The sequence below is a fragment of the Erinaceus europaeus genome, chromosome 8, assembly GCF_950295315.1.
Source record: "Erinaceus europaeus chromosome 8, mEriEur2.1, whole genome shotgun sequence".
Taxonomy (NCBI): domain Eukaryota; kingdom Metazoa; phylum Chordata; class Mammalia; order Eulipotyphla; family Erinaceidae; genus Erinaceus; species Erinaceus europaeus.
Genome location: NC_080169.1, coordinates 28,173,913 through 28,195,095, shown reverse-complemented (window position 1 = coordinate 28,195,095; position 21,183 = coordinate 28,173,913). Strand labels below are relative to the sequence as shown.

Here is a 21,183-nt window from a genome sequence, read left to right as displayed (position 1 = left end):
CTCTGCAATTATGATTTGGTTTTAGTTGAAGATGTGGTTGGAAGTCATGTAGAAGATGCAGTAACTTTTTGGGCACAGGTAAATATCAGCCTGATTGATTTCTTCTCCTACCTTTCCTTTTACTAACCCAGGTCCTTTCCAACATCCAAAGACTTGAGTGTTAGGGCAGAAACCATACAATTCACAAAAGAAAACATAGACAAAACATTATATATGTATGTGTGTGTGTCTCTGTGTGTATATATATATATATATATATATATATATATATATATAATGCACATATATACACATACATATATATAATATATAGTGACATGCCAATTTGAGATTATGTGTATATATATATATATATATATATAATTTTTTTTTTCTCAGTGCCTCCCTTTTTGTTGTGCTGTGGCCTCAAATGTGTAATTTCACCTGTTTGGGTCTGCTTTCTTTTTCATTCCTAATACTTTTTTTCTCAGAGAGGTGGGAGAAGGAGAGAGATCGAAGCACTGCTCCACCATGTGCAGTATCCCCTGTTGCTCCCATGTGGTGCCAGGTGTGCATGGTAAAGTACCTGAGTAAGCTCATCTGCTGGCTCCTTAGAGCTGACTTCTTAGTGGACAGTATCTAGGACAAGAATTATTAGAAGACAAATGGCTATAATTGGTACTTGATTTAAATTATGAGTAGTATGTTTATAATTTATCCATTTAAAGTGGAAAAAGCAAGACTGTAATTGTGGTTTCAGAATTACACTTTAACACAAACATCTATACCTCATGGATTACAGAAAATTCTGAGAGATTATTGTTTGTGAAGTTACAGCCCCATCTAGGGGTCTTTTATGAGATTGTTTCTTGAATAATGTTTTAAAATCTTTTCTAAAAAATGGTGTAATTTTACTTTTTTATTATTTTTTTGGAGCCTTAATGTTCTACAGTACAGTTGTTGACACATGGGTACAGTTTCTCATCTTTCTCATGAAAGTGTCTGCAAAACATTCTCACCCCCAACTTAGGTCCATTTTCACCATTGTATATCGCCTTCTCTACTACCTCCCTTTGCTTTCTTTCCCAGAGTCCTTTGCTTTGGTTTAATACGCTACATCCAGTTAATGGTTTAATTTTAAATTTGAGATTTATTTTTTCTCCTTATAGAATTGGAAGCAATAAAGGACATTTTCTTCCTTTTGTCTTTTTTTCTTTCACCAGAGCACTGCTCAGCTCTGGCTTATGGTGATGTGTGTGTGTGTGTGTGGGGGGGAGATTGAAGTAGAGATCTCAGAGCCTCTAGCAGGGAAGTCTTTTTGCATAACCATTATGCTATCTCCCCTGCCCTGTAGATTATTTATAATTTTTTTGGCAAAACAGATACATTTACTCTGCTTTTTACTTTTTTTTTTTTTTATTGCCACCAGGGTTATTGTTGGGGTTCTGTGCCTACACAATTAATCCACTGCTCCCAGTGACCTGATAGGACAGAGCACAATTAAGAGAGGGCAGAGATAGAGAGTAAGAGAGAGAGACAGCTATAGACCTGTTTCACGGGTAGTGAAGCTTCCCCTCTGCAAATGGGGAGCCAGGACTTGAACCTGGGTCTTTGCTCATGATAATGTTGTCTCAGCTAGTTTCACCACTACCCAGCCCCCCCTCCCCCCGCATATTGGCTATGCTATCTTCTATTGCCTATTTCTGCTGAGATAAGAATTTCACTTGAGAGAGAAGTTAGAACACTATTTTGGTACCTGTAGTGACAGGGTTTGGACCAGGAGCCTAAGGCTTGAATGTCCTGTGCTCTACCAGATTGAGCCATTTCCCTCATCTCCATAAATATATTTTACTTACAAATATTTACGAAATACTAAAATATTTCAAAATCAGCATGTATTTTAACATTTTATTTTTCACATTAAGTCTCTGAAATCTTGTGTGTGTTTTTGATTTATAGCACATCTTAAATCAGACACTTTTTTAAAAAAGATTTTTTTATTAGAAAGGTAAGAGAAGAGAGAGAAAGAACCAGACATCACTCTGGTACATGTGTTGCTGAGGATCGAACTCAGGACCCTATGCTTGAGAGTCCAAGGCTTTATCCTCTGTGCCACCTCCCGGACTACTCAGACACTTTTTATGTATGTAAATATATATATTTTACACCAGGGCTTTCATTGTGGCTTTGCTCTTGTACAATTCTGCTTCCAGTGGTATCTTTCTATCTCTTTCTTTATCTTGCATACATGTGCTCTTTCTTTTTTGGTATGGGGGAGAGACAGAGGAAGAGAGGTACCACAGCATCTCTCCACTATTGGTGAAGCTTCTAGTTGCATGATATTCCCATGTAATGGCTGGGGGTATAGTGTGTGCTCTACACCTCCCCTACCCCCAGACTCGACACATTTCAAGTTAATATTGGCTATTGTATTGATTAGTACAGTTCTAGACTATGGTATTTTGAGCAATTAAAATTTGATTTAAAGAAAAACCCAGAGACAATTGTTTAAAATTACCTATGCTTATATTTTAGTAATACTGGTTTGAATTGCAAATAATTTTTCTCATTGGAGAATAAAAAGATTATTTCATAATCTTCTTATGAAGAACTCATTTAAACTATGAAAAAATACATAAGATTTAATGTTTAATACTCTAAAATACAAGCAGTGTGTTTAGTAGATCCCTCAGTTGTCTAACACTTTAAAATATTTTACTGAATCATATCCTTGTTCTTCCTTTTAGAGTATCTGTAGGAATAAGGATATTGTGAAGATTGGTTCCTCACTGTCAGAAGTTTGTCCCCATGCCAATTCAGTTTTGGGGAATCTGGATCCAAAGAAGGTGAGCCGAATTCTTTGATATAATTACTCCATCCCTGCTACTAGCTAAGTAGAGAGCCAAATTATAGGTTTACTACCTAGCAGAGTTTGAGAGTTTGACTTTATCCATGACTTCACCAATCCATTATGTTATCAGACTTTTTAACCACTTCGTGGGCATGTAGCATTACCTTGTGATTTTAATTTTTATTTTACTGGTGAGTACAGAGCTTAAATATAAATATGTTTTCATAGTTTTATTAGCCATTTGGGTATCTTCTTTTATGAAGTACCTATTCAGTTTTTTCCCATTTTAGAATTAGGTTGTTTTTCTTGGATGATTTCTAGCAAGTTCTATAATTTTTATATATTCTGGCTATAAGTACTTTGCCATTTTAGAAAAGCTGTGTTAGTGGAGAGACAGACAGTAGATGCCATTTTTCATGTGGTACCAGAGAACAAATCCAGCACTTGATACATCTATTCAGATTCAGAGTCCACTTCCTAAGCCATTATACTCTGTTGGAATAATTAGTGAATTATATTGCATTCTTTCTTTGGAATACTAATTATTTGGGGGGCTGGATAGTAGTATAACATAAATTCACATTTTGTACCTCAGTGAGTCTCACTTTAGAGTTACCCTGAGTGTCATGATTACCTGACCCAGCTCCATGCTTTTTTGGTATGGGGGAGAGACTAAAGAGTTACTTAAATGAACAAGGTAGGTATCTCTACTTTGATACGGAATAAGGTTCAAAATAGTGAATGTGAAATTAACTCATCTGTGTAAGGCATAAACATATTGTAGTTTATTTATGAAATTAGTGTAAATGTAAAATTATTTTCAGCAGGTACTTGTTAAAAATGTTGTAAAGGAAGTCTTATTTTTTACTCCTTTTAACATACTGTGCTTTGATTATATTTCAATAGCATACATAAATTTTATTTTAAGATAATTTGAACTCAATGGTATTTATAAAAATATATGAAAGGGTATTTAAAAGAAAGGAAAACTTGTAACTTGGAGCTAAGCAACAGAAAGGGTAAAGTAATGGAACTTGCAAATATTTTAAGTTATTTTTTAGCACTATTGTAGTTTATGACTAATTGTTATCAATTGTCTACACCCCTTTCATATGTATATATAAAATAAAATGCTTTCCAAAATTTACATTCATTTTGAGAATAGACCTCTAGGGGGTCGGGCAGTGGCTCAGTGGGTTGAGTGTATGTGGCGCAAGGCGCAAGGACCGGTGTAAGGATCCCGGTTCGAGCCCCCGGCTCCCCACCTGCAGGGGAGTCGCTTCACAGGTGGTGAAGCGGGTCTGCAGATGTCTGTCTTTCTCTCCCCACTCTCTGTCTTCCCCTCCTCTCTCCATTTCTCTCTGTCCTATCCAACAACGAACATCAACAATGGTAATAATAATAACCACAACGAGGCTACAACAACAAGGGCAACAAAAGGGGGGAAAAATGGCCTCCAGGAGCGGTGGATTCATGGTGCAGGCACCGAGCCCAGCAATAACCCTGGAGGAAAAAAAAAAAGAATAGACTCTAGTAAATACTCAGCCTCCTCTGATTATCATTATTCATAGTTGCTTATAAGGTGAAAAGAGTAACATTCAGTCACTACAGAAAATTTTTGAAGTATGATCTAGTCACAGGTAATTGAATCTAGACACAAAAGGAGTGGGATATAATCTTAAATATATTCTAAAAATAAATCTGGGATAGAATTGTTTATTTAAATTTGTGATTTAATAGTGATTTACAAGATTATAAGATAATGGGGGCATAATTCTATACTATTCCCACCACCAAACTTCTGTGACCCTATTGCCCCCAGTGATAACCATCATAGTTTTCCCATGGTTTTACATTTTTTCCCCCCAAGATCATATGTTTCAGTTCCATATGTTCCACATAAAAGTAAAGTCATCTGGTAGTTGTACTTCACTTCTTTTCTTCACTAAGCATAATCATTTCTAGTTCCATCCACTTTATTTATTTATTTATAAAATGGAAATATTGACAGGACTGTAGGATAAGAGGGGTACATTTCCACACAGTGCCCACTCCCAGAGCTCCATATCCTCCCTTGATAGCTTCCCTATTCTTTTTCCCTCTGGGAGTATGGACCCAGGTCATTATGAGGTGCAGAAGGTGGAAAGTCTGGCTTTGCTTCTCCGCTGAACATGGGTGTTGGCAGGTCGATCCATACTCCCAGCTTGTCTCTCTCTTTCCATAGTGGGGCAGAGCTCTGGGGAGGTGGGGCTTTGGGACACATTGGTGGGGTCATCTTCCCAGGGAAGTCAGGTTGGCATCATGGTAGCATCTGGGACCAGGTGGCTGAAAAGAGTTAAGATATAATGCAGAACAAATTGTTGACTAATAATCAACCTTAATGACAAGAATATTGCAGATGAAGATATGGGGTCTCTGTTTTGGATAAAGCTAGTAGGTCTATTTTTAGTTATATTCCAAGGGGCCCATGAGTCTACTAGTTTTTTCCTGAGCCTGACATCTAACATGCAGGTGGACCCAGGTTATTGTCTGGGGAGATGGTGTCATAGTTGGAAAAGGACCAGTAAGCTGGATTAGGGAAGTGAGTAGCTCCCAAATATGGGAAAAGTTTGTACATATTGTTAACTGTAAATCCCATCAATCTGATCTGGGGCCCATATTCAGCTTAGGAGCCTATGTAACCTCTCCATCCCTGTAGGTCTGAGCTCACATTCTGTGGTCACAGTTAGGAATGTTCCAGGCTGCGCCAATTTCAGGACCCACCATCCTCAGGTGATAGGCAGAGTATGCTCTCCAACCTCCCTTTGGAGAATGGAACATTCCCTACCATTGTTTCTCCACATTGAGGGCAGGGTCCTACAGGAGCCCATAAAGAGGTCCATTATGTTGTTCTGATGGAGATGACCAGTGACAGTGTAGAGAGGGATCTGTTAGAGGTCTAGGTTCATCTAGATTTCCGTATTTCTGTGTGGGAATCCCAGGACTCCCTGACTAGGGCCCCAGGAGATGTATTGGCCTGGTAGTAACTAAGGAGTCATCATTAAAGTATGCCAGTCTTTTGCCCTTATTCACCATTTGTAGTCCTTATATCCACTTTATTATTATTTTATTATTATTATTTTTGCCTCCAGGGTTATCACTGGAGTTCGGTGTCTGCACTATGAATCCACTTCTCCTGGAGCCCATTCTTTACATTTTTTTATTGGATAGGACAGAGAGAAATTGAGAGAGGAGGAGAAGATATAGAGGGGGAGAGATAGAAAGACAGATGCCTGCAGACCTTTTGTGAAGTCACCCTCCTGCAAGTGGGGAGCAAGGGGCTTGAACCGGGATCCTTTCGCTTTGTACTATATACATTTCACCTGGTGTACTACTGCCCAGCCCCCAGTTTCATTCATTTTTCCCAAAGGACACAATATAATTTTTCTTAATTGCTGAATAGTACTACATTGAACATATGTGTCTCATAAGTTCTTTTTTGGCTGTAATTATAAGAATCAAATGAGTGATCTTTATTCCAGGGATAGACTTGTTTGATATAGTAGTTGTGATAATTCATATTAATAGAGCAAGAACTTGGGAGTCATCAGCTTGAGTGAGTCTTAATTCTGCTCTTAGATGCAAGTATTCCCTCCCCTTACCCATGCTAGGTTGCAGTGATGCCCCATTTGCTTTATATTGAACTTTATTTATTTATTTAATTTATTTATTCCCTTTTGTTGCCCTTGTTGTTTTATTGTTGTAGTTATTGTTGTTATTGATATCATCGTTGTTAGATAGGTCAGAGAGAAATGGAGGGGAAGACAGGGGGAGAGAAAGATAGACACCTGCAGACCTGCTTCACCGTTTGTGAAGTGACCCCCCCCTTCCAGGTGGGGAGCCGGGGGCTTGAACTGGGATTCTTAGGCTGGTCCTTGGGCTTTGTGCCACTTGCCTTTAACCTGCTGCACTACCGCCCAACTCTCTTTATATTGGTTATTAGTACAAATTCTTAACTAAAGTAACTAAAGATAATGTGACCTTTTGTAGGACTTGAAGTTAGTACTGTCTATTATTATATACATTGTTACACATTTTCTTTCCTTACTGAATAGTGAAGATGATTTGGGAAACATGCTGTTTCTGATCTCTCTCTACCTTTGTTGAATATTAGCTGAAGAAACCATTAAGTGATAATTGAGCACACTTGCCCTTTGTAGCATTTATTTGTTAAATATCCACTTGTGTCACTGGATTGCTTTGTACTTTGTACTTCTGGAAATATGGACCAAAATTCTTTATGGGGTACAGAAGGGAGCAGTTCTGGCTTCTGTAATTGCTTCTCCATTGGACATGGGCTTTGGCAGGTCAATCCATACCCCCCAGTCTGTTTCTATTTATTTACTTATTTATTTATTTATTAAAAGGAGACATTAACAAAACCATAGGAGAAGAAGGGTACAACTCCACACAATTCCCACCACCAGCTCTCCATTTCCTATCCCCTCCCCTGATAGCTTTTTTAATGAGACATCAGGAAACTGTAATACTTCTGAATAGCCTTCTGAGACCCCCCTTTTTTTTTTATTAGGAGAGAGAAGAGACCTCAGAATACCTCTGCCATGTGATTCTAGGGCTTGAATGTAGGGCCTCATGCACAATAAAGTATTTGTTCTACTAGGTAACTCTCTTCGGGTCCTTCAACCTTTTTTTTTTTTTTTTTTTTTTTACATTTCTTTCAGTTACTTCCCTAGGCCCTAGTGTATGTGAGGTGTGTGTGTAGCCTACAGCATCAGAAACTTGGGTGTTGTGGCATTTACATGTGGTATCAGGGATTGAACCTGGACTCTGTGTATGGCAAAGCATGTACACAACCTCATGATATATATATATATTTCAAGCCCCCTAACCAGCCTTTTGATGCTGGGATTTTACACTCATGAGTTCACTACTCTTGGTGAACTCTTTTTTTTCTTCTTCTTGTAATTTCAGATAGAGATAGAGATGGGGAGAGAGAGAGAAAGAGACAGAATGAGGAGAGACATCCAAGCACCATTCCACATGAGGCTGCCATGTGTGGTGCTGTCATGTGCTGTCTGGTGTTTGAAACTGGGTTTTTGCTGTAGTGAAGTATGTCTCCAAGCTAAGCTCTCTCTTGATCCATATGCAACCTTTTAGGACTTGTTTTTCTCTAATGAGCTCCTCTCCACAATTTTTTAAATTGTGACACTAGGGAATGAATCTAGGGCCTTGTGTGCTTGACAGGTGGCCTTCCTTGCTCATTTTCCTTCCCTTCCCTCTCCTCTTTCTTTCTTTCCTTCCCATTATAGCACTGCTCAGCTTTGGCTTATGGTGGTATGGGAGATAGAACCTGGGATCTAAGATTTTCTGCTTTAACCATTATGCTATCTCCCTCACTCTGTGTTCTTCCTTTATTTTTAGTGGTAGAGGATGTGAAAGAGGAGAGAGATATGAGATATCACAGCAATGCCCCACTGTTCATGGAGCTCCCTGCTTACCCCTTGTTCTATATACTATTAAGTATAAATTTTAAAATAAATGGGGGCAGGGCTGGGGAGATAACATAATGGTTATGAAAATAGATTTTCATGCCTGAGATACCAAAGATCCAAACTTCATTCCCCAGCACTATCATAAACAAGAACTGGCAGTGGGAGGGGCGGGGAGGGCAAGATAGCTCACCTAGACAATGTGCCTGCTTTGATGTGTTTGTGATCCAGTTTTGAGCCTGGTCTACAATGCATTGGTGGTAGTGTTGGTGCTGTGGTATGCTTGTATGTGTATGTGTATATATCTAAATATAAACCTTGAACAGTAAAAACCTGATGTCAGAAAAAAAGGCAATTTAGTATTAGGGAATTTATCTAATTTAATTTTTTCCATTAATATTACTAAAGTCTAATAATCTTTCTCAGCTGGCAGGTAGCAAGCAGCCTACCTAGTTGGGAGTTGGATTTATGTGGCTTAACTAAAATATGCCTACTAGCTATTTACAAAATGGAGGACCCCCCCAACTCTTCATCTGCACTATTCCAGCCTTTAGGTCCATGATTGGTCAACAATTTGTTTGACTTTGTATGTTAACTCTCTTGTACCAGGTTCTATAAGCTAGCATGATGCCAACCAGACTTCCTTGGACAGACAACCCCACCAGTGTGTCCTGAAGCTCTGCTTCCCCAGAACCCTTCCCCACTAGGGAAAGAGAGAGACAGACTGGGAGTATGGATCAACCTGTCAATGCCCATGTTCAGTGGGGAAGCAATTACAGAAGCCAGACCTTTCACCTTCTGCATCCCACAATGACCTTGGGTCCAAACTCTCAGAGGGTTAAAGAATAGGAAATCTGTCAGGGGAGGGGATGGGATACGGAGTTCTGGTGGTGGGAATTGTGCGAAGCTGTACCCCTCTTATCCTATGGTTTAAGTCAGTGTTTCCTTTTTATAAATAAAAAATTGAAAGAAGAAAGAAAAAAAGATTTATGTGGCTTATACTTGAAATATTCTTGTTCTAAGGACAATTAATTATACCAGTTATGTATTCAGATATTATCTTTGTCTTTGAAACCTGTATCCTTAAAAGTTTTCTGTTTGTCTTTTTATCATTTTAGTTTTATAGGTAGAAACAAGCAGAAAGAAAAAGAGTGAAAGAGGCCAAAGGACTGAAGCTTCCTTCAGTGGAGTGGGGGCTGGGTTGAGATCTGGGTTGCACACAGGCTAAAGCAGCACATCCAAGGGAGCTGCAGGACCTGTTTTTTTATGTCTTTCCTCTTCTTCCTTATCTCTTTTTTTTTTTTAGAGGCAAAATAACTTAATGGATTCTAAATTTAGATTGCCAGAGTTTTAATTCTGCTTCTTATTAATTTGGGACTTTGGACATGTAATGGTAAAAATGAAGTACTTGCCATATTAATAGGCTGGCTGTGATAATAAAAGGAATTGTTGTGCATGATGTGATTTTAGTAAATGCTAACTATTATCTAATGTATTTAGCGTGCTTGTGCTTTGATTCATTAATAGGCCAAATAATTTCACTTTCTTTTCTTCTTTTTAGATTTATGGTGGATTATTTTCTGAAGATAAATGTTGGTACAGATGCAAAGTGCTGAAAATCATAAGTGATGAAAAGGCAGGAATAAATGCTATTTAATTTTTGTTCCATATAATATTTTTGTTTAAAAAATTGATGCATGTTTAGTTCTTCATTGCTTATGTATAGTTGTAAGATCTTGCTCATAATGTAAAAGTTGATTAAAACACGTTGTTGGGTGTGTTTGTTTTCCAGAGCACTGCTCAACTCTGGCTTCTGGTGGTACAGGGGATTGACACTGGGGCCTTTAGTGCTTCAGGCATGAAAAAAATTTTAAATAACCATTCTGCCATCTCCCCAGCTCTAAAACATATGTTTTAATACAAGATAAATGAATTTGTTAAATTCAGGTCAGACTCTGTCTTCTGAATTTAAGTTTTATATAACCATTCGAGATTGTCCTGAGTGGGTTACATAATTTGTGACTGATTGATTGGCTCTTTGTACCTCAATTGTTTATTTTAATGAGAGATAAATACCAGAGCATCACTTTGGCATATATGATGCCACAGATTGAACTTGGGCCCTTATGCATTTAATTGTGCTACACTGCTGAGATATCTCCTCAGCCTCATTTAAAATTCTTTTATGAATGAGACTGGGAGGAGATACTGACAAAGTAGAACACTGCTTTGTCATGTGCAGTGCCAAGTTGAGGCTTTAGACTTGCAAGAATAGCCCTTTATCAACTCAGCCACCTTGACTGCTGTACATGAGTTCTTAATAATTAATGTTTGGTTTTTACTGAGTGGCTTAAAAAAAGACTATTTATATTAGAGTTTCACATGAGAGAGAAGGAAAGAGAGAGAAAGGCTAGAGTATCACTGGTACATGCAGTGCTAGGGACTGAACCCAGAGTCTCATGCATACAAGTCCTGTACTTTACCAATTAATGTTTTCCCACTTAATGAGTAACACCTGAAAGTTCATTTTATTAAGATTGATGAGTAGGAGTCTCAGGAGATGGCTCAGCAGTTAAGAGTGCATGCTTTAACCATGTCTGATACCCATGAATAGGTCTCTGTACCACATGGTAGCACTATGAACAGCACCAAGGGAATTCTGTGGATGGTGGAGTTGTAATTCATTCTCTCTCTCTTTCTGTTTCTGTCTCTTTCAGATCTCCAATGTTGCCAATTCCAATACTCTCGACAGCCATTATTTTTCTTTTTTCAAATTATCTTTATTTATTTATTGGATATAGACAGCCAGAAACTAGAAGGGAAGGAGGTGATAGGGAGACAGAGAGACAGAGAAACAGAGAGACACCTGAAGCCCTGTTTTACTGCTTGCGAAGCTTTCCGCCTACAGGTGGGGACCAGTAGCTTGAATCCAGGTCCTTGAACACTGTAATGTGTGCACTTAACTAGGTACACCACCACCTGGCCCTATTTTTCTTTTTTCTTTTTGTTCTGAGAAGAGATATAGGGAGGAATGACAGAGAGACAGACACACCTCAGTTCTTCTTCTAGCATTTGCCCTTCTTCCGTAGCCAGTCAACAGCGTCAGGTTGAGCCTGATGTAAAGTTTCGAGACCTCCTATGAATCTGGAGAGGTGGCAGTGGTTGACTATGTGGGTCATTGTCTGTAGCCGCAGGGGCAGTTCGGGTCGTCTCTGGCTCCCCAGCGATGGAACATAGCAGCGCACCGGCCATGGCCTGTTCAATAGCGATTGAGGAGGGCCCAATCATAACGTGCGAGGTCAAAGCCGGGTTGACGCTTGCAGGGGTCTGTGATGAGGTGTTTGTTCTTTACCTCAGCTGACTGCCAACTCTGTTTCCAAGAGTCTGGAACAGAGAAGTTCAGTGTAGGCGTAGGGGACCAGATTGGGTGACGGGACGTCAAGCGTTGGACAGGGTGGACGAAGATATCCGCGTATATTGGCAGGTCCAGTCGAGCGTAGACGTGCCTCAGTATTGCTTTACTACTCGAGAAGCTTTCACACTGAAAAGTGGGAAGCAGGGGTTTGAACTCAGGTCCTTGAACATAGTAACATGTTCAGTCGGGTTCTCAATAGCCCTGCCCCTCAATTTTTCTTAAGAATGTAGAATAGGGTTGGGGAGACAACATAAGAAAGTCTTCTGGTTATGCAAAAGACTTGCATGCTTAAGGCTCTGAGGTCCCAGGTCCTTGGTTCAGTCCCCAGCACCACCATAAACAGTGCTCTGGTGTCTGTCTCTCTTTTAAAATAAATATATAATAAAAAAGAATAGGAAATAAAAAAAATTGAGCAGGTTAGCAGTAGTATTATATGTGCACAGCATCCTGGATTCTTTCCTGACATTGCATTATAAAAAAATCCCAGGTGAGAAATGGTATTGATGGCAGTAGTACTGTTTGGTAATAGTAGATTAGTACCAAATATAGAAATTGATCTAATAAAGTGTGATCTAATAAAGTATAGATTTTATTCATTTTGTGGATATTTTAAATATATATTTCTATTAGATAATTGTGATTTACAAGATTATAAAATAGGTATAATTCCATACCACTCCTACCACCAAAGTGCTGTGCTCCCCCTCTCCCCATCATGGTACCATCATAGTTCTCCTGAGATTATAGATACGGGTTGAATATAGTTTTTTCAAGTTCATGTGTTTCAATTCTCTATATTCCACTTATGAGTGAAATTATCCTGTAGTTGTCCTTCATTTCCTTTCTTCACCAGTTATAATCATGCCAGTCCCATCCTTAGTCTTTAACTGCTGAGTAGTACTCTACTGAGTATATGTTCTGTGATTTTCTTTTGTATTTTTAAGACTCAAAAATAATGATTTTTATTCCTTTGTTAAAGGCCTTTCTCTCCCTCCCCCTCTCCCTCTCTCTATCTCTCTCCCTCTCTCTCTCCCCTTAACTCTTGAAGTATTCCTCATAGGGTTCCTACCTCCCCACCCCAGTATTTTACACTTTTACTTAGGAAAATTAGAATGCATGTACCAGAGAAGCACATGGGCCATTTGGGCAAAGATGGCTATCCCCATGTGGAAGCTGATGCCCATTTTTATTGATTTCTAAGGCACTGTCTTCACTTCCTTTCTAAGCCACACCTACACTTATTAAAACCTTCGGTTGTCCTTCCTTTTTCCTCTTTCAGATAGAGGAAACAGTGCCTAACTTCCTCAGGTGTCCTCTAGATACACTTTCCTCTCAGTGATGGTGCATACACAAAAGTTCTTGGTCACAAAAATTCTGGGTCATTTTTGGGATATTTCTAAGATTTTACTTCTGAATGCATTTTGCCAATTGGGATAAAATGCTGTCTTGATTTACAGGCAATTTACAGGAAAAAAATGGGTGGTTTCTTTGGAGATATTTAATACAAGTTCAGCATTATGTGCTTTTTTCTTCCCCAGTGTCTGGTGAGATACATTGACTATGGGAATACTGAAATTCTTAATCGATCTGATATAGTTGAGATTCCTTTGGAACTGCAATTTTCTAGTGTTGCCAAAAAGTATAGACTTTGGGGACTACAGATTCCTTCTGGCCAAGAAGTTACCCAGTTTGATCAGGCAAGTCACATATTTTCAATATTTTCATTAATGAACAAAGGAATATAGAAGAACAAAGATGGCAGTAGACTAGCAGGTTCTCCTCCCCGTTTTCTAAATTGCCTCCAGGGTTATTTCTGGGGCTCATCCCTGATGGCCTGTAAACCCTTTGTCTTTATTTGATCAGAAAGAAATTGAGAGTAGAGGGGGAGAGAGACTTATAGAACTGCTTCACCACTTGTTAAGCTCTTCCCTATGGTGGGGAGTTGAGGCTTTCACCTGGGTCTTTGCATATGATATGTGTGCAGTCAGCCACATGTGCTCTTTCACCACCACTATCACCACAGAAAAAAACTACAACATGGAAAAGCCAGCACAGAAACAAACTTGGAGCCTAGAAACAACTAATAGACGAAAGTCCAGAATGTAGGCAGTGAGAGCAGAGATTTTTCACATTAGAGGTGAAGATCTACTCCCTAATTTAGCAGTACCCCCTTTTAAGTTTGTATTGTATTCTGTGAAGTGAATAAACTTCCTTTATAGTGTGAATTGAAAATTAAGGAACTTAGAGATTTAGGAACAAAAGAATAATTGCCAAATTGAGTCATTTCAAAGTAATTAAGAAAGCTTCAGTTTTTCTGAGTTGTAGGCAAGTTCTTACTAAAATTCAATTTCAAGGGGCTGTTGGCGGCACGGTTGGTTGAGTACACACATTACATATAAGGAACAAGATTCAAGCCTCCATCCTCACCTGTAGGGGAGAAGCTTCATAAGTGGTGAGGCAGTGTTACAGGTCTCTCCCCCTTACTGTCTTCCTCTTCCCTCTCAACTTCTTTCTGTCTCTATCCAAAATAGGTAAAATACATAAAATAAAATTCAATTTCAATATATTTTCTGATCCTAAAAATGTTTTGGTCATATTTGCTAAGTACTGTGGATAGATAATCAGGATGGATAATTAGTAATCAAAAGTTGGCAAGCTCCTAAATTTCTTACTTGCCAGTTGTACAAGTGTTGCTCCCTTAGCCAAAATTCTATTTATAATGGTTTTGAATTTTGGAAGTTGTAAAATCTTACAGTCCATAGTTTCATTTTCTTGATTAAATTTTTGTACTTTGAGATTCTGTATTTTTTAGAAACAGCCTTGGTTGTTGGCACCAGGGAGTGAACACTGTTCACATGCAAAGCGAGTATGTGACAAGTGCACTTTTTCTTGGTCCTCTCATTCTGCCTTTAAAATACTTCTATAGTATGTGTGCTTAACCAGGTGCACTACTGCCCTGCCCCCTAAAATACTTTTGAAGTTTTAAAATTTTTATTTATTTGTTATTGCGACTAGTGTTACAGATAGAGTTCGCTGCAAGCACTGAATCCACTGCTTCCAGCAGTCATTTTATCCTTTTTTCTTTTTATTTGATAACACAGAGAGAAATTGAGAGAGGAGGGGGAGATAGGGAGAAGAGAGACACCTGCAGACCTGCTTCACTGCCTGTGAAGCTTTGTCTCTATAGGTAGGGAGTGGGGGCTCAGACCCTAGTCCTTGCATTTGGTAATATGTATGCTCAACTGGACCCCTAATACTTTTGAAGTTTTGCTGAATGTGAACATCTTTTTTAGATACCAAAATGCATTTTTTAAAAATGTACTAGATAATCAACCTAAGGCTTTGTGCCTGTGCAATACTACAACTGCTTCCCCATCCCAGTTTTTATTCTATACTTCCCAGGGCAGTAGGAGAGAGAGAAGTGGAAAGAGAGAGACAGACACCAACATACTGTTCATCTAGTCATAGAATTCCTTTGGTTCTCCCACTTGATAGCAGGAATCAAACCTATGCATGGTAATGTTTGCAGTTTACCCATTGGATTATTTTTTATCCTCCCCAAATTCATTTTTATGTACTATTTCTTTTCAGATAACCATGTTATTTAAGTGGGGCCATAATGATGAAGTTTAAAAATGAGTCTAGATTATTTAATTGGCACACATTGAAAAGTTTATAAATGTAATTACATATACAAGTATTACCTCCGTTTTTGCAAAGAAATATTTTAGCACCTATGCAATTGGAATATAGTTGTATATTTGCAGGAACCTGTTTGTATGTGGTAATATTGATTTTATAGAAGTTTCAAAATGAAATATAACTATTTGAAAATGGAAAAACAAAGTAAGTGAAAAAATCTTGTTATAGCTGGATTATGTCTTTCCTATATTTCTTAGGGTAGAACCTTTTTGGGGAGCTTGATTTTTGAGAAGGAAATAAAAATGAGAACTAAAGCAACATATCAAGATGGAACAGTTATTGCTCAGGCAGAGTATGGCAGTGTGGATATAGGAGAAGAGGTGGCTAAGAAAGGATTTGCAGAAAAATGCAAACAGACTGCAAGCACTAACATCTCTGAAGAAAAAAAACCAGATCCTGGTCAACTTGTTCTTAGGAACCTTAAAAGCCCCATTCCATTGTGGGGACATAGATCGAATCAGTCAGCCTTCAACAGACCTAAGGCACGGATGAGTGGGAAACTGACTGTTGATTTGAAGAATGAAAACTATGCAGGAAATCACGTGACATTTCCAAAGTAAGATTGTGGTGGTATTTTTTGTCTTAGCTAATTTCTTTTTTATTATTTATTTTAATTTTTTAATCATTCTTTATTTTTTCCTTTGTTGGAGAAGTTAACAGTTTATAATAGACAGTAATTTGCTAATTTCTGATTTACAATAGAGTAAAAGTCAAGGTTTGTGCTTTTGGAGTCCTTAACTGTGTCAGTGATTTTAAATGATGACACTTTATTTTTGCTTTTCTTACTGATATTTTCCTTTCTATTTTATTTAATATTTTTGTTAATATTCTTTTTTAATATTTTATTTAATTTTTTAAACTTTATTTGATAATACAGAGAGAAATTTAGAGGGAGGAAACACACACACACACACACACACACCTGCAAACCTGCTTCACCATTTGTGAAACTTTACCCCTTGCAAGTGGAGACGGGGGCTTGAACCCAGCCAGGTCCTTGTGTGCTGTAATGTGTGCACTTAACTAGGTGCGTGCCACCACTTGGCCCTTTTTCTCTCTATTTTAGCAGTAATACTTTTCATTAAAAGCCATTTTGAAAGAAAAATGATCTCTGAATTGTTTAAAGTTAAATGCTAAGTTTTTTGTATACATGTATTTATTTATTTATATATTTTTTTGCCATTAGGGTTATTGCTGGGGTTTGGCATGGGCACTAAAAATCCACCTCTCCTGGTGGCCATTTTTTTTCCTTTTTTTCCCCCTCTATTTTTACTTGATAGGATATATAGAAATTGAGAGTGGAGAAGAAAAAGAGAGAGAGAGAGACAGAGACAGAGATATGGATAAATAGAGACACCTGCAGACCTGCTTCACCACTTGTGAAGTTTCTGCGCTGCAGATGAGGAGTGGAGGCTCAAACAGTGGTCCTTGTGCATAGTAAAGTTTACACTTTGACTGCCCAGCGCACCTAGTAGTTTACTTTTTTTTTAAAGCTAATTTAGAATTATAAATAAAGTAGAAGTCCAGATTTGATGTTATATGTAACAGCATGTTCATACATGTTCGTGTCATGGTCCAGTCCACAATGCTATGACTTGGATGACATAACTGTTTAGTGAGATCTAAACAGATACTTTAGAAATGAAGCTGATAGGGTAGGGGTGAAGGGAAGGAAAGGATTGATAATGCTATAAAGAAGTTGGAATGTTTATTATTTATTTGTTTTGGAATGTTTCTTTTTTGAGAGTTTAAGACGCTTTTGTAATATGACTTCAGTTATGAAATCTAGTTTTCATTAAATATTTCAAAATTTATTAGGTAAATATTTTAGATTCATTAACATGAATATTCATTATGGCATAAAATGTACACAGTAATTTAGATTTCTTGATCTCAGTCTTACACAGTATAATTTTTAAAATGAATGGATTTGTTTTTAATAGGGAAAGTTTGGCTGCTGGTGACTTTAATTTAGGATCTAATGTCAGCCTAGCAAAAATTAAGCAGGACCAGAAATTGATTGAAGAAAATGAAAAGCTTAAATCAGAGAAGGCAGTTCTTCTTGAAAGTTACAAGGCATTAGAATCAAAAGTAGAGCAGACTGCTCTGGAGCTGCAGGTATGGTATATGCTCTGTGGCCAAATGTAAATGATGTCTGACTAGAAACCCTGAATACTTACACTTTCACATGTCGTGCAATATTCTGTCATTTTCCTTTCTGCCCTCATTCTCTTTTTCTTAAATTACAAAAAAAAAATCATCAGAGCTTTGTACCTGCATGATTCTATTGCTCCTGGTGGGCTTTTTTTTTTTTTAAATTAGAGATAGAGACAAGGAGGGGGAGACAGAGAAGTAAAGACAACAGAGCACCATGTACTAGTATTTACTGAGAGATGAGTTGAAATTTCCAACTATTATTGTGATTTTTTTTTTCCCTGCTTCATTCTTTTGTTCTGTTAGGGTTTGCTTTGCAATTTTGAAGCCTTGTTATTAGGTACATACATGTTTAAAATTATTAAGCCTTTAATTTTTTTATTACCACCACCAGGGTTATCACTGGGGCTCAACATACTGCCCTCTCCCAGGGAGCCATTTAATTAATTAATTAATTAATTATTCCTTTTGTTGCCCTTGTTTTTTTTATTGTTGTTGTAGTTATTGTTGTTGTTATTGATGTTGTCATTGTTAGGACAGAGAGAAATGGAGAGAGGAGGGGAAGACAGGGGGGAGAGAAAGACAGACACCTGTAGACCTGCTTTACCGCCTGTGAAGCGACTCCTCTGAAGGTGGCAAGCCAGGGGCTCGAACCGGGATGCTTACGCAGGTCCTTGTGCTTTGCACCACATGCGCTTAACCCAATGTGCCTGTGCCTGAATCCTCCAGGGGGCCATTTTTTTCCTTTTCTTTTTTCTTTATTTATAGGACAGAGAGAAATTGAGAGGGGAGAGGGGAGAGGGAGATAGGGAGAGAGATAGAGAAAAACACCTGCCATATTTGCTTCACCACTCATGAGGCTTTTTCTCTGCAGGTGGGAAACTGGGGCTTGAATCCAGGTACTTGCACATGGTAACTTGTATGCTTAATCAGGTGTGCCACCAACACTCCCCCAAATTTTCTTTTTGATGAATTGACTTGTTTATTTTTGTGAAATAATGAAATATCCTGTTTTATGGCTAGACATCTTTGTATTGAAATCCTTTACAAAAGAGTTATTTTTTAAAGATTATTTTGAATTAGAAACTTGAAATATAAAGCTGTATTTGATGTTTATATGGTACATCATTTTCATGTCTTTGTATCATGATCCAAGACATGATGCCTGTCTTGGTGATGTAGTGTCTAGTATCTTATCAATACTTTAGGAATGAAATTGCTAGGTAGAAAGGAGGTGAAGGCAAGGAGAGAGTTAATTCTAGTATAAAGTCCTGACATTAGAGTAGTTATGTTGACATGATTTTCCAGTACTACCTGCTACTATTTTATTTTAATTTTGTATTATCTTTATTTACTTATTGGACAGAGATAATCAGAAATTAAGAGAGAAAGGGGAAATGGAGAGGGAAAGAGACAGAGAGACACCTGTAGCTCTGCTTCACCATTCGCAAATCTTCCCTCCTGTACGTGGGTACTAGGGGCTTGAACCTGTGTACCTTGAGCACTGTAACATATGCGCTCAATCAGGTGTACCACCACCCACTCCCCTACCTGTTATTTTATATTTAATAAACATTTCTTATAAGGAACATACTAACATTTTAGAAAATATAAGGCCTCCTGGATAGAGGATATGACTGAGCTGTCTCATGGATGCAATTTTTCATTTTGTTTTTGTAATAAGAGAAGTGTAAAAAGAAAAGAAAGGGACATTAGAGGTGACATAATACTGCTTCACCATTCATGGAGTTCCACTGGTGCCTCCCATGGTGTTTCTTTGTAGAGACAGGGCTCAAACCGAGGCCTTCACATGTAGTACTGGGATTTTTTTTTTTTAATCGAAGTTAACATTTACTTTTTATACTAGATAGGCATAGGGTTTCTGGTGCATAGTTTTGTAAGTCAACATCTGTATGTATTCATTATTTTATGTTCAATACCCAAAGTCTAGTTGACATCTATTATCATACAGTTGTATCTTTTTGCCCAGTATCCATTGAGTTTTTTTTTTTTTAGCTTTCTAAAAATCTTTATTAAGATAAATGTTCTATTTGTCTTTTTTCCTTGGATGAAATATAAATGATTTAAAGCTGGAACAGATAAAAATTTTCAGACTTCAACTAGTAGGGTTACCAGTATTTATTATTTTGTGCTTAACTTTTTAACCATTAAGGTTTTAATTATGCCTAAAAATTATTTTAATGACAGTAGTAAAGGATTCCCATTTGGGTCTCACTGGAATATCCTTATTCTTTGTTTTAGCAAGAGAAAGCAATTACTATGGATTTGACTAAACATTTAGAAAGCACTCTGAAAACCCATGTGGGTACTAGAATGAAAAATCTGGCAGCGAATGTTGAAATTCTGAAAGAAATTAGGTAAGTAAAAGCATGTTTCCCCCTTTTTTTCAGTTTTTATTTGTGATTAATAATAGGTTACAAATTTGTAAGACTACTGCATTGTTCCCACATCACACCTACCACTAAGGATACAATTATTCCTTTGATATTCTCTGGGGAAAGGGTATGGGTGGGAAAAATAGGTGAGGCATTCATTTGGTTGAAGCTGGGTAATGAGTACTTAGGTTTTCAGTTCCTTCTTTGCTTACTTCCTTCATTCTCCCTTCCTTTCTTCCTATTGTATGCATTAATAGTTTACAGTAAATACAGTTGTTGATAGATGTGTAAAATTTCTCAGTTTTCTGTAAAACACTCCCACTCCCAGTGTATGTAGGTCCTCATCCAGTATCATGCATCAAGACTTGAAAAGACTTACCTACTTTGCTTTGGTGTAATACATGAAGCCCAGTCTACTTTGTGTTTCCCCTTTCTGTTCTTATTTTTCAACTTCTGCCCATGAGTGAGATCATCAATATTTATCTTTCTCTTTCTGGATTATTTCATTTAAGATGATTTCTACAAGCTTCACCCAGGATGAGGTGAAGAAGGTGAATTCATCATTCTTAATAGCTGAGTAGTACTCCATTGTGTACATATACCACAACTTTCTTAGCTATTCATCTGTTGGACATGTAGGTAGCTTCCCTTCCAGGTTTTGGCTATTACAGATTGTGCTGCTATGAACATAGATAGATATAGATCTCTTTGGATGGGTGTGTTTGATTCCTTAGGATATATCCCCAGGAGAGGAGTTTCTGGGTCATTGGGTAGGTCTATTTAAGCATATTTTGAGGACAGTTTACAATTGCTAATTAGTTGATACTTTAAAGTGTATTTTCACCATTTTTCTTTGACTTTAATAGAAAAAAAACTATTATTTTAATAGTGATTACTTCTGAAAAAACTTTATGGTGTTTTTTTTAATGTTTTATTGCAGCTACTTGGAGATACAGTGTTCTAGAGTCATCTATGACAAATTAAATACAACTTTTTTTTTTTATATTCATTTTCCCTTTTGTTGCCCTTGTTTTTTTTTTTATTGTTGTTGTAGTTATTGTTGTTGTCATTGTTAGATAGGACAGAGATAAATGGAGAGAGAGGGGAAGACAGAGAGGGAAAGAGAAAGAGAGACACCTGCAGACCTGCTTCACCGCCTGTGAAACGACTCCCCTGCAGGTGGGAGCCAGGGGCTGA

At 37.7% G+C, this 21,183-nt stretch overlaps 2 protein-coding genes across 2 annotated transcripts in view; both read left to right on the top strand.

Annotated features, from left to right (window-relative positions):
- The window catches only part of LOC103114303 (cytochrome b-c1 complex subunit 10-like), a 530,783-nt gene that overhangs the window by 342,734 nt on the left and 166,866 nt on the right, over positions 1-21,183 (top strand). The window lies entirely within an intron of this gene.
- STK31 (serine/threonine kinase 31) overlaps positions 1-21,183 on the top strand; it is a 115,019-nt gene that overhangs the window by 3,769 nt on the left and 90,067 nt on the right. Inside the window, exons 3-9 of the mRNA XM_007529046.2 lie at positions 26-78; positions 2,727-2,825; positions 9,881-9,955; positions 13,273-13,431; positions 15,634-15,992; positions 17,380-17,554; positions 19,853-19,968. Of these exons, the coding sequence (XP_007529108.1) occupies positions 26-78; positions 2,727-2,825; positions 9,881-9,955; positions 13,273-13,431; positions 15,634-15,992; positions 17,380-17,554; positions 19,853-19,968 (1,036 nt within the window). The remainder of the gene's footprint in view (positions 1-25; positions 79-2,726; positions 2,826-9,880; positions 9,956-13,272; positions 13,432-15,633; positions 15,993-17,379; positions 17,555-19,852; positions 19,969-21,183) is intronic.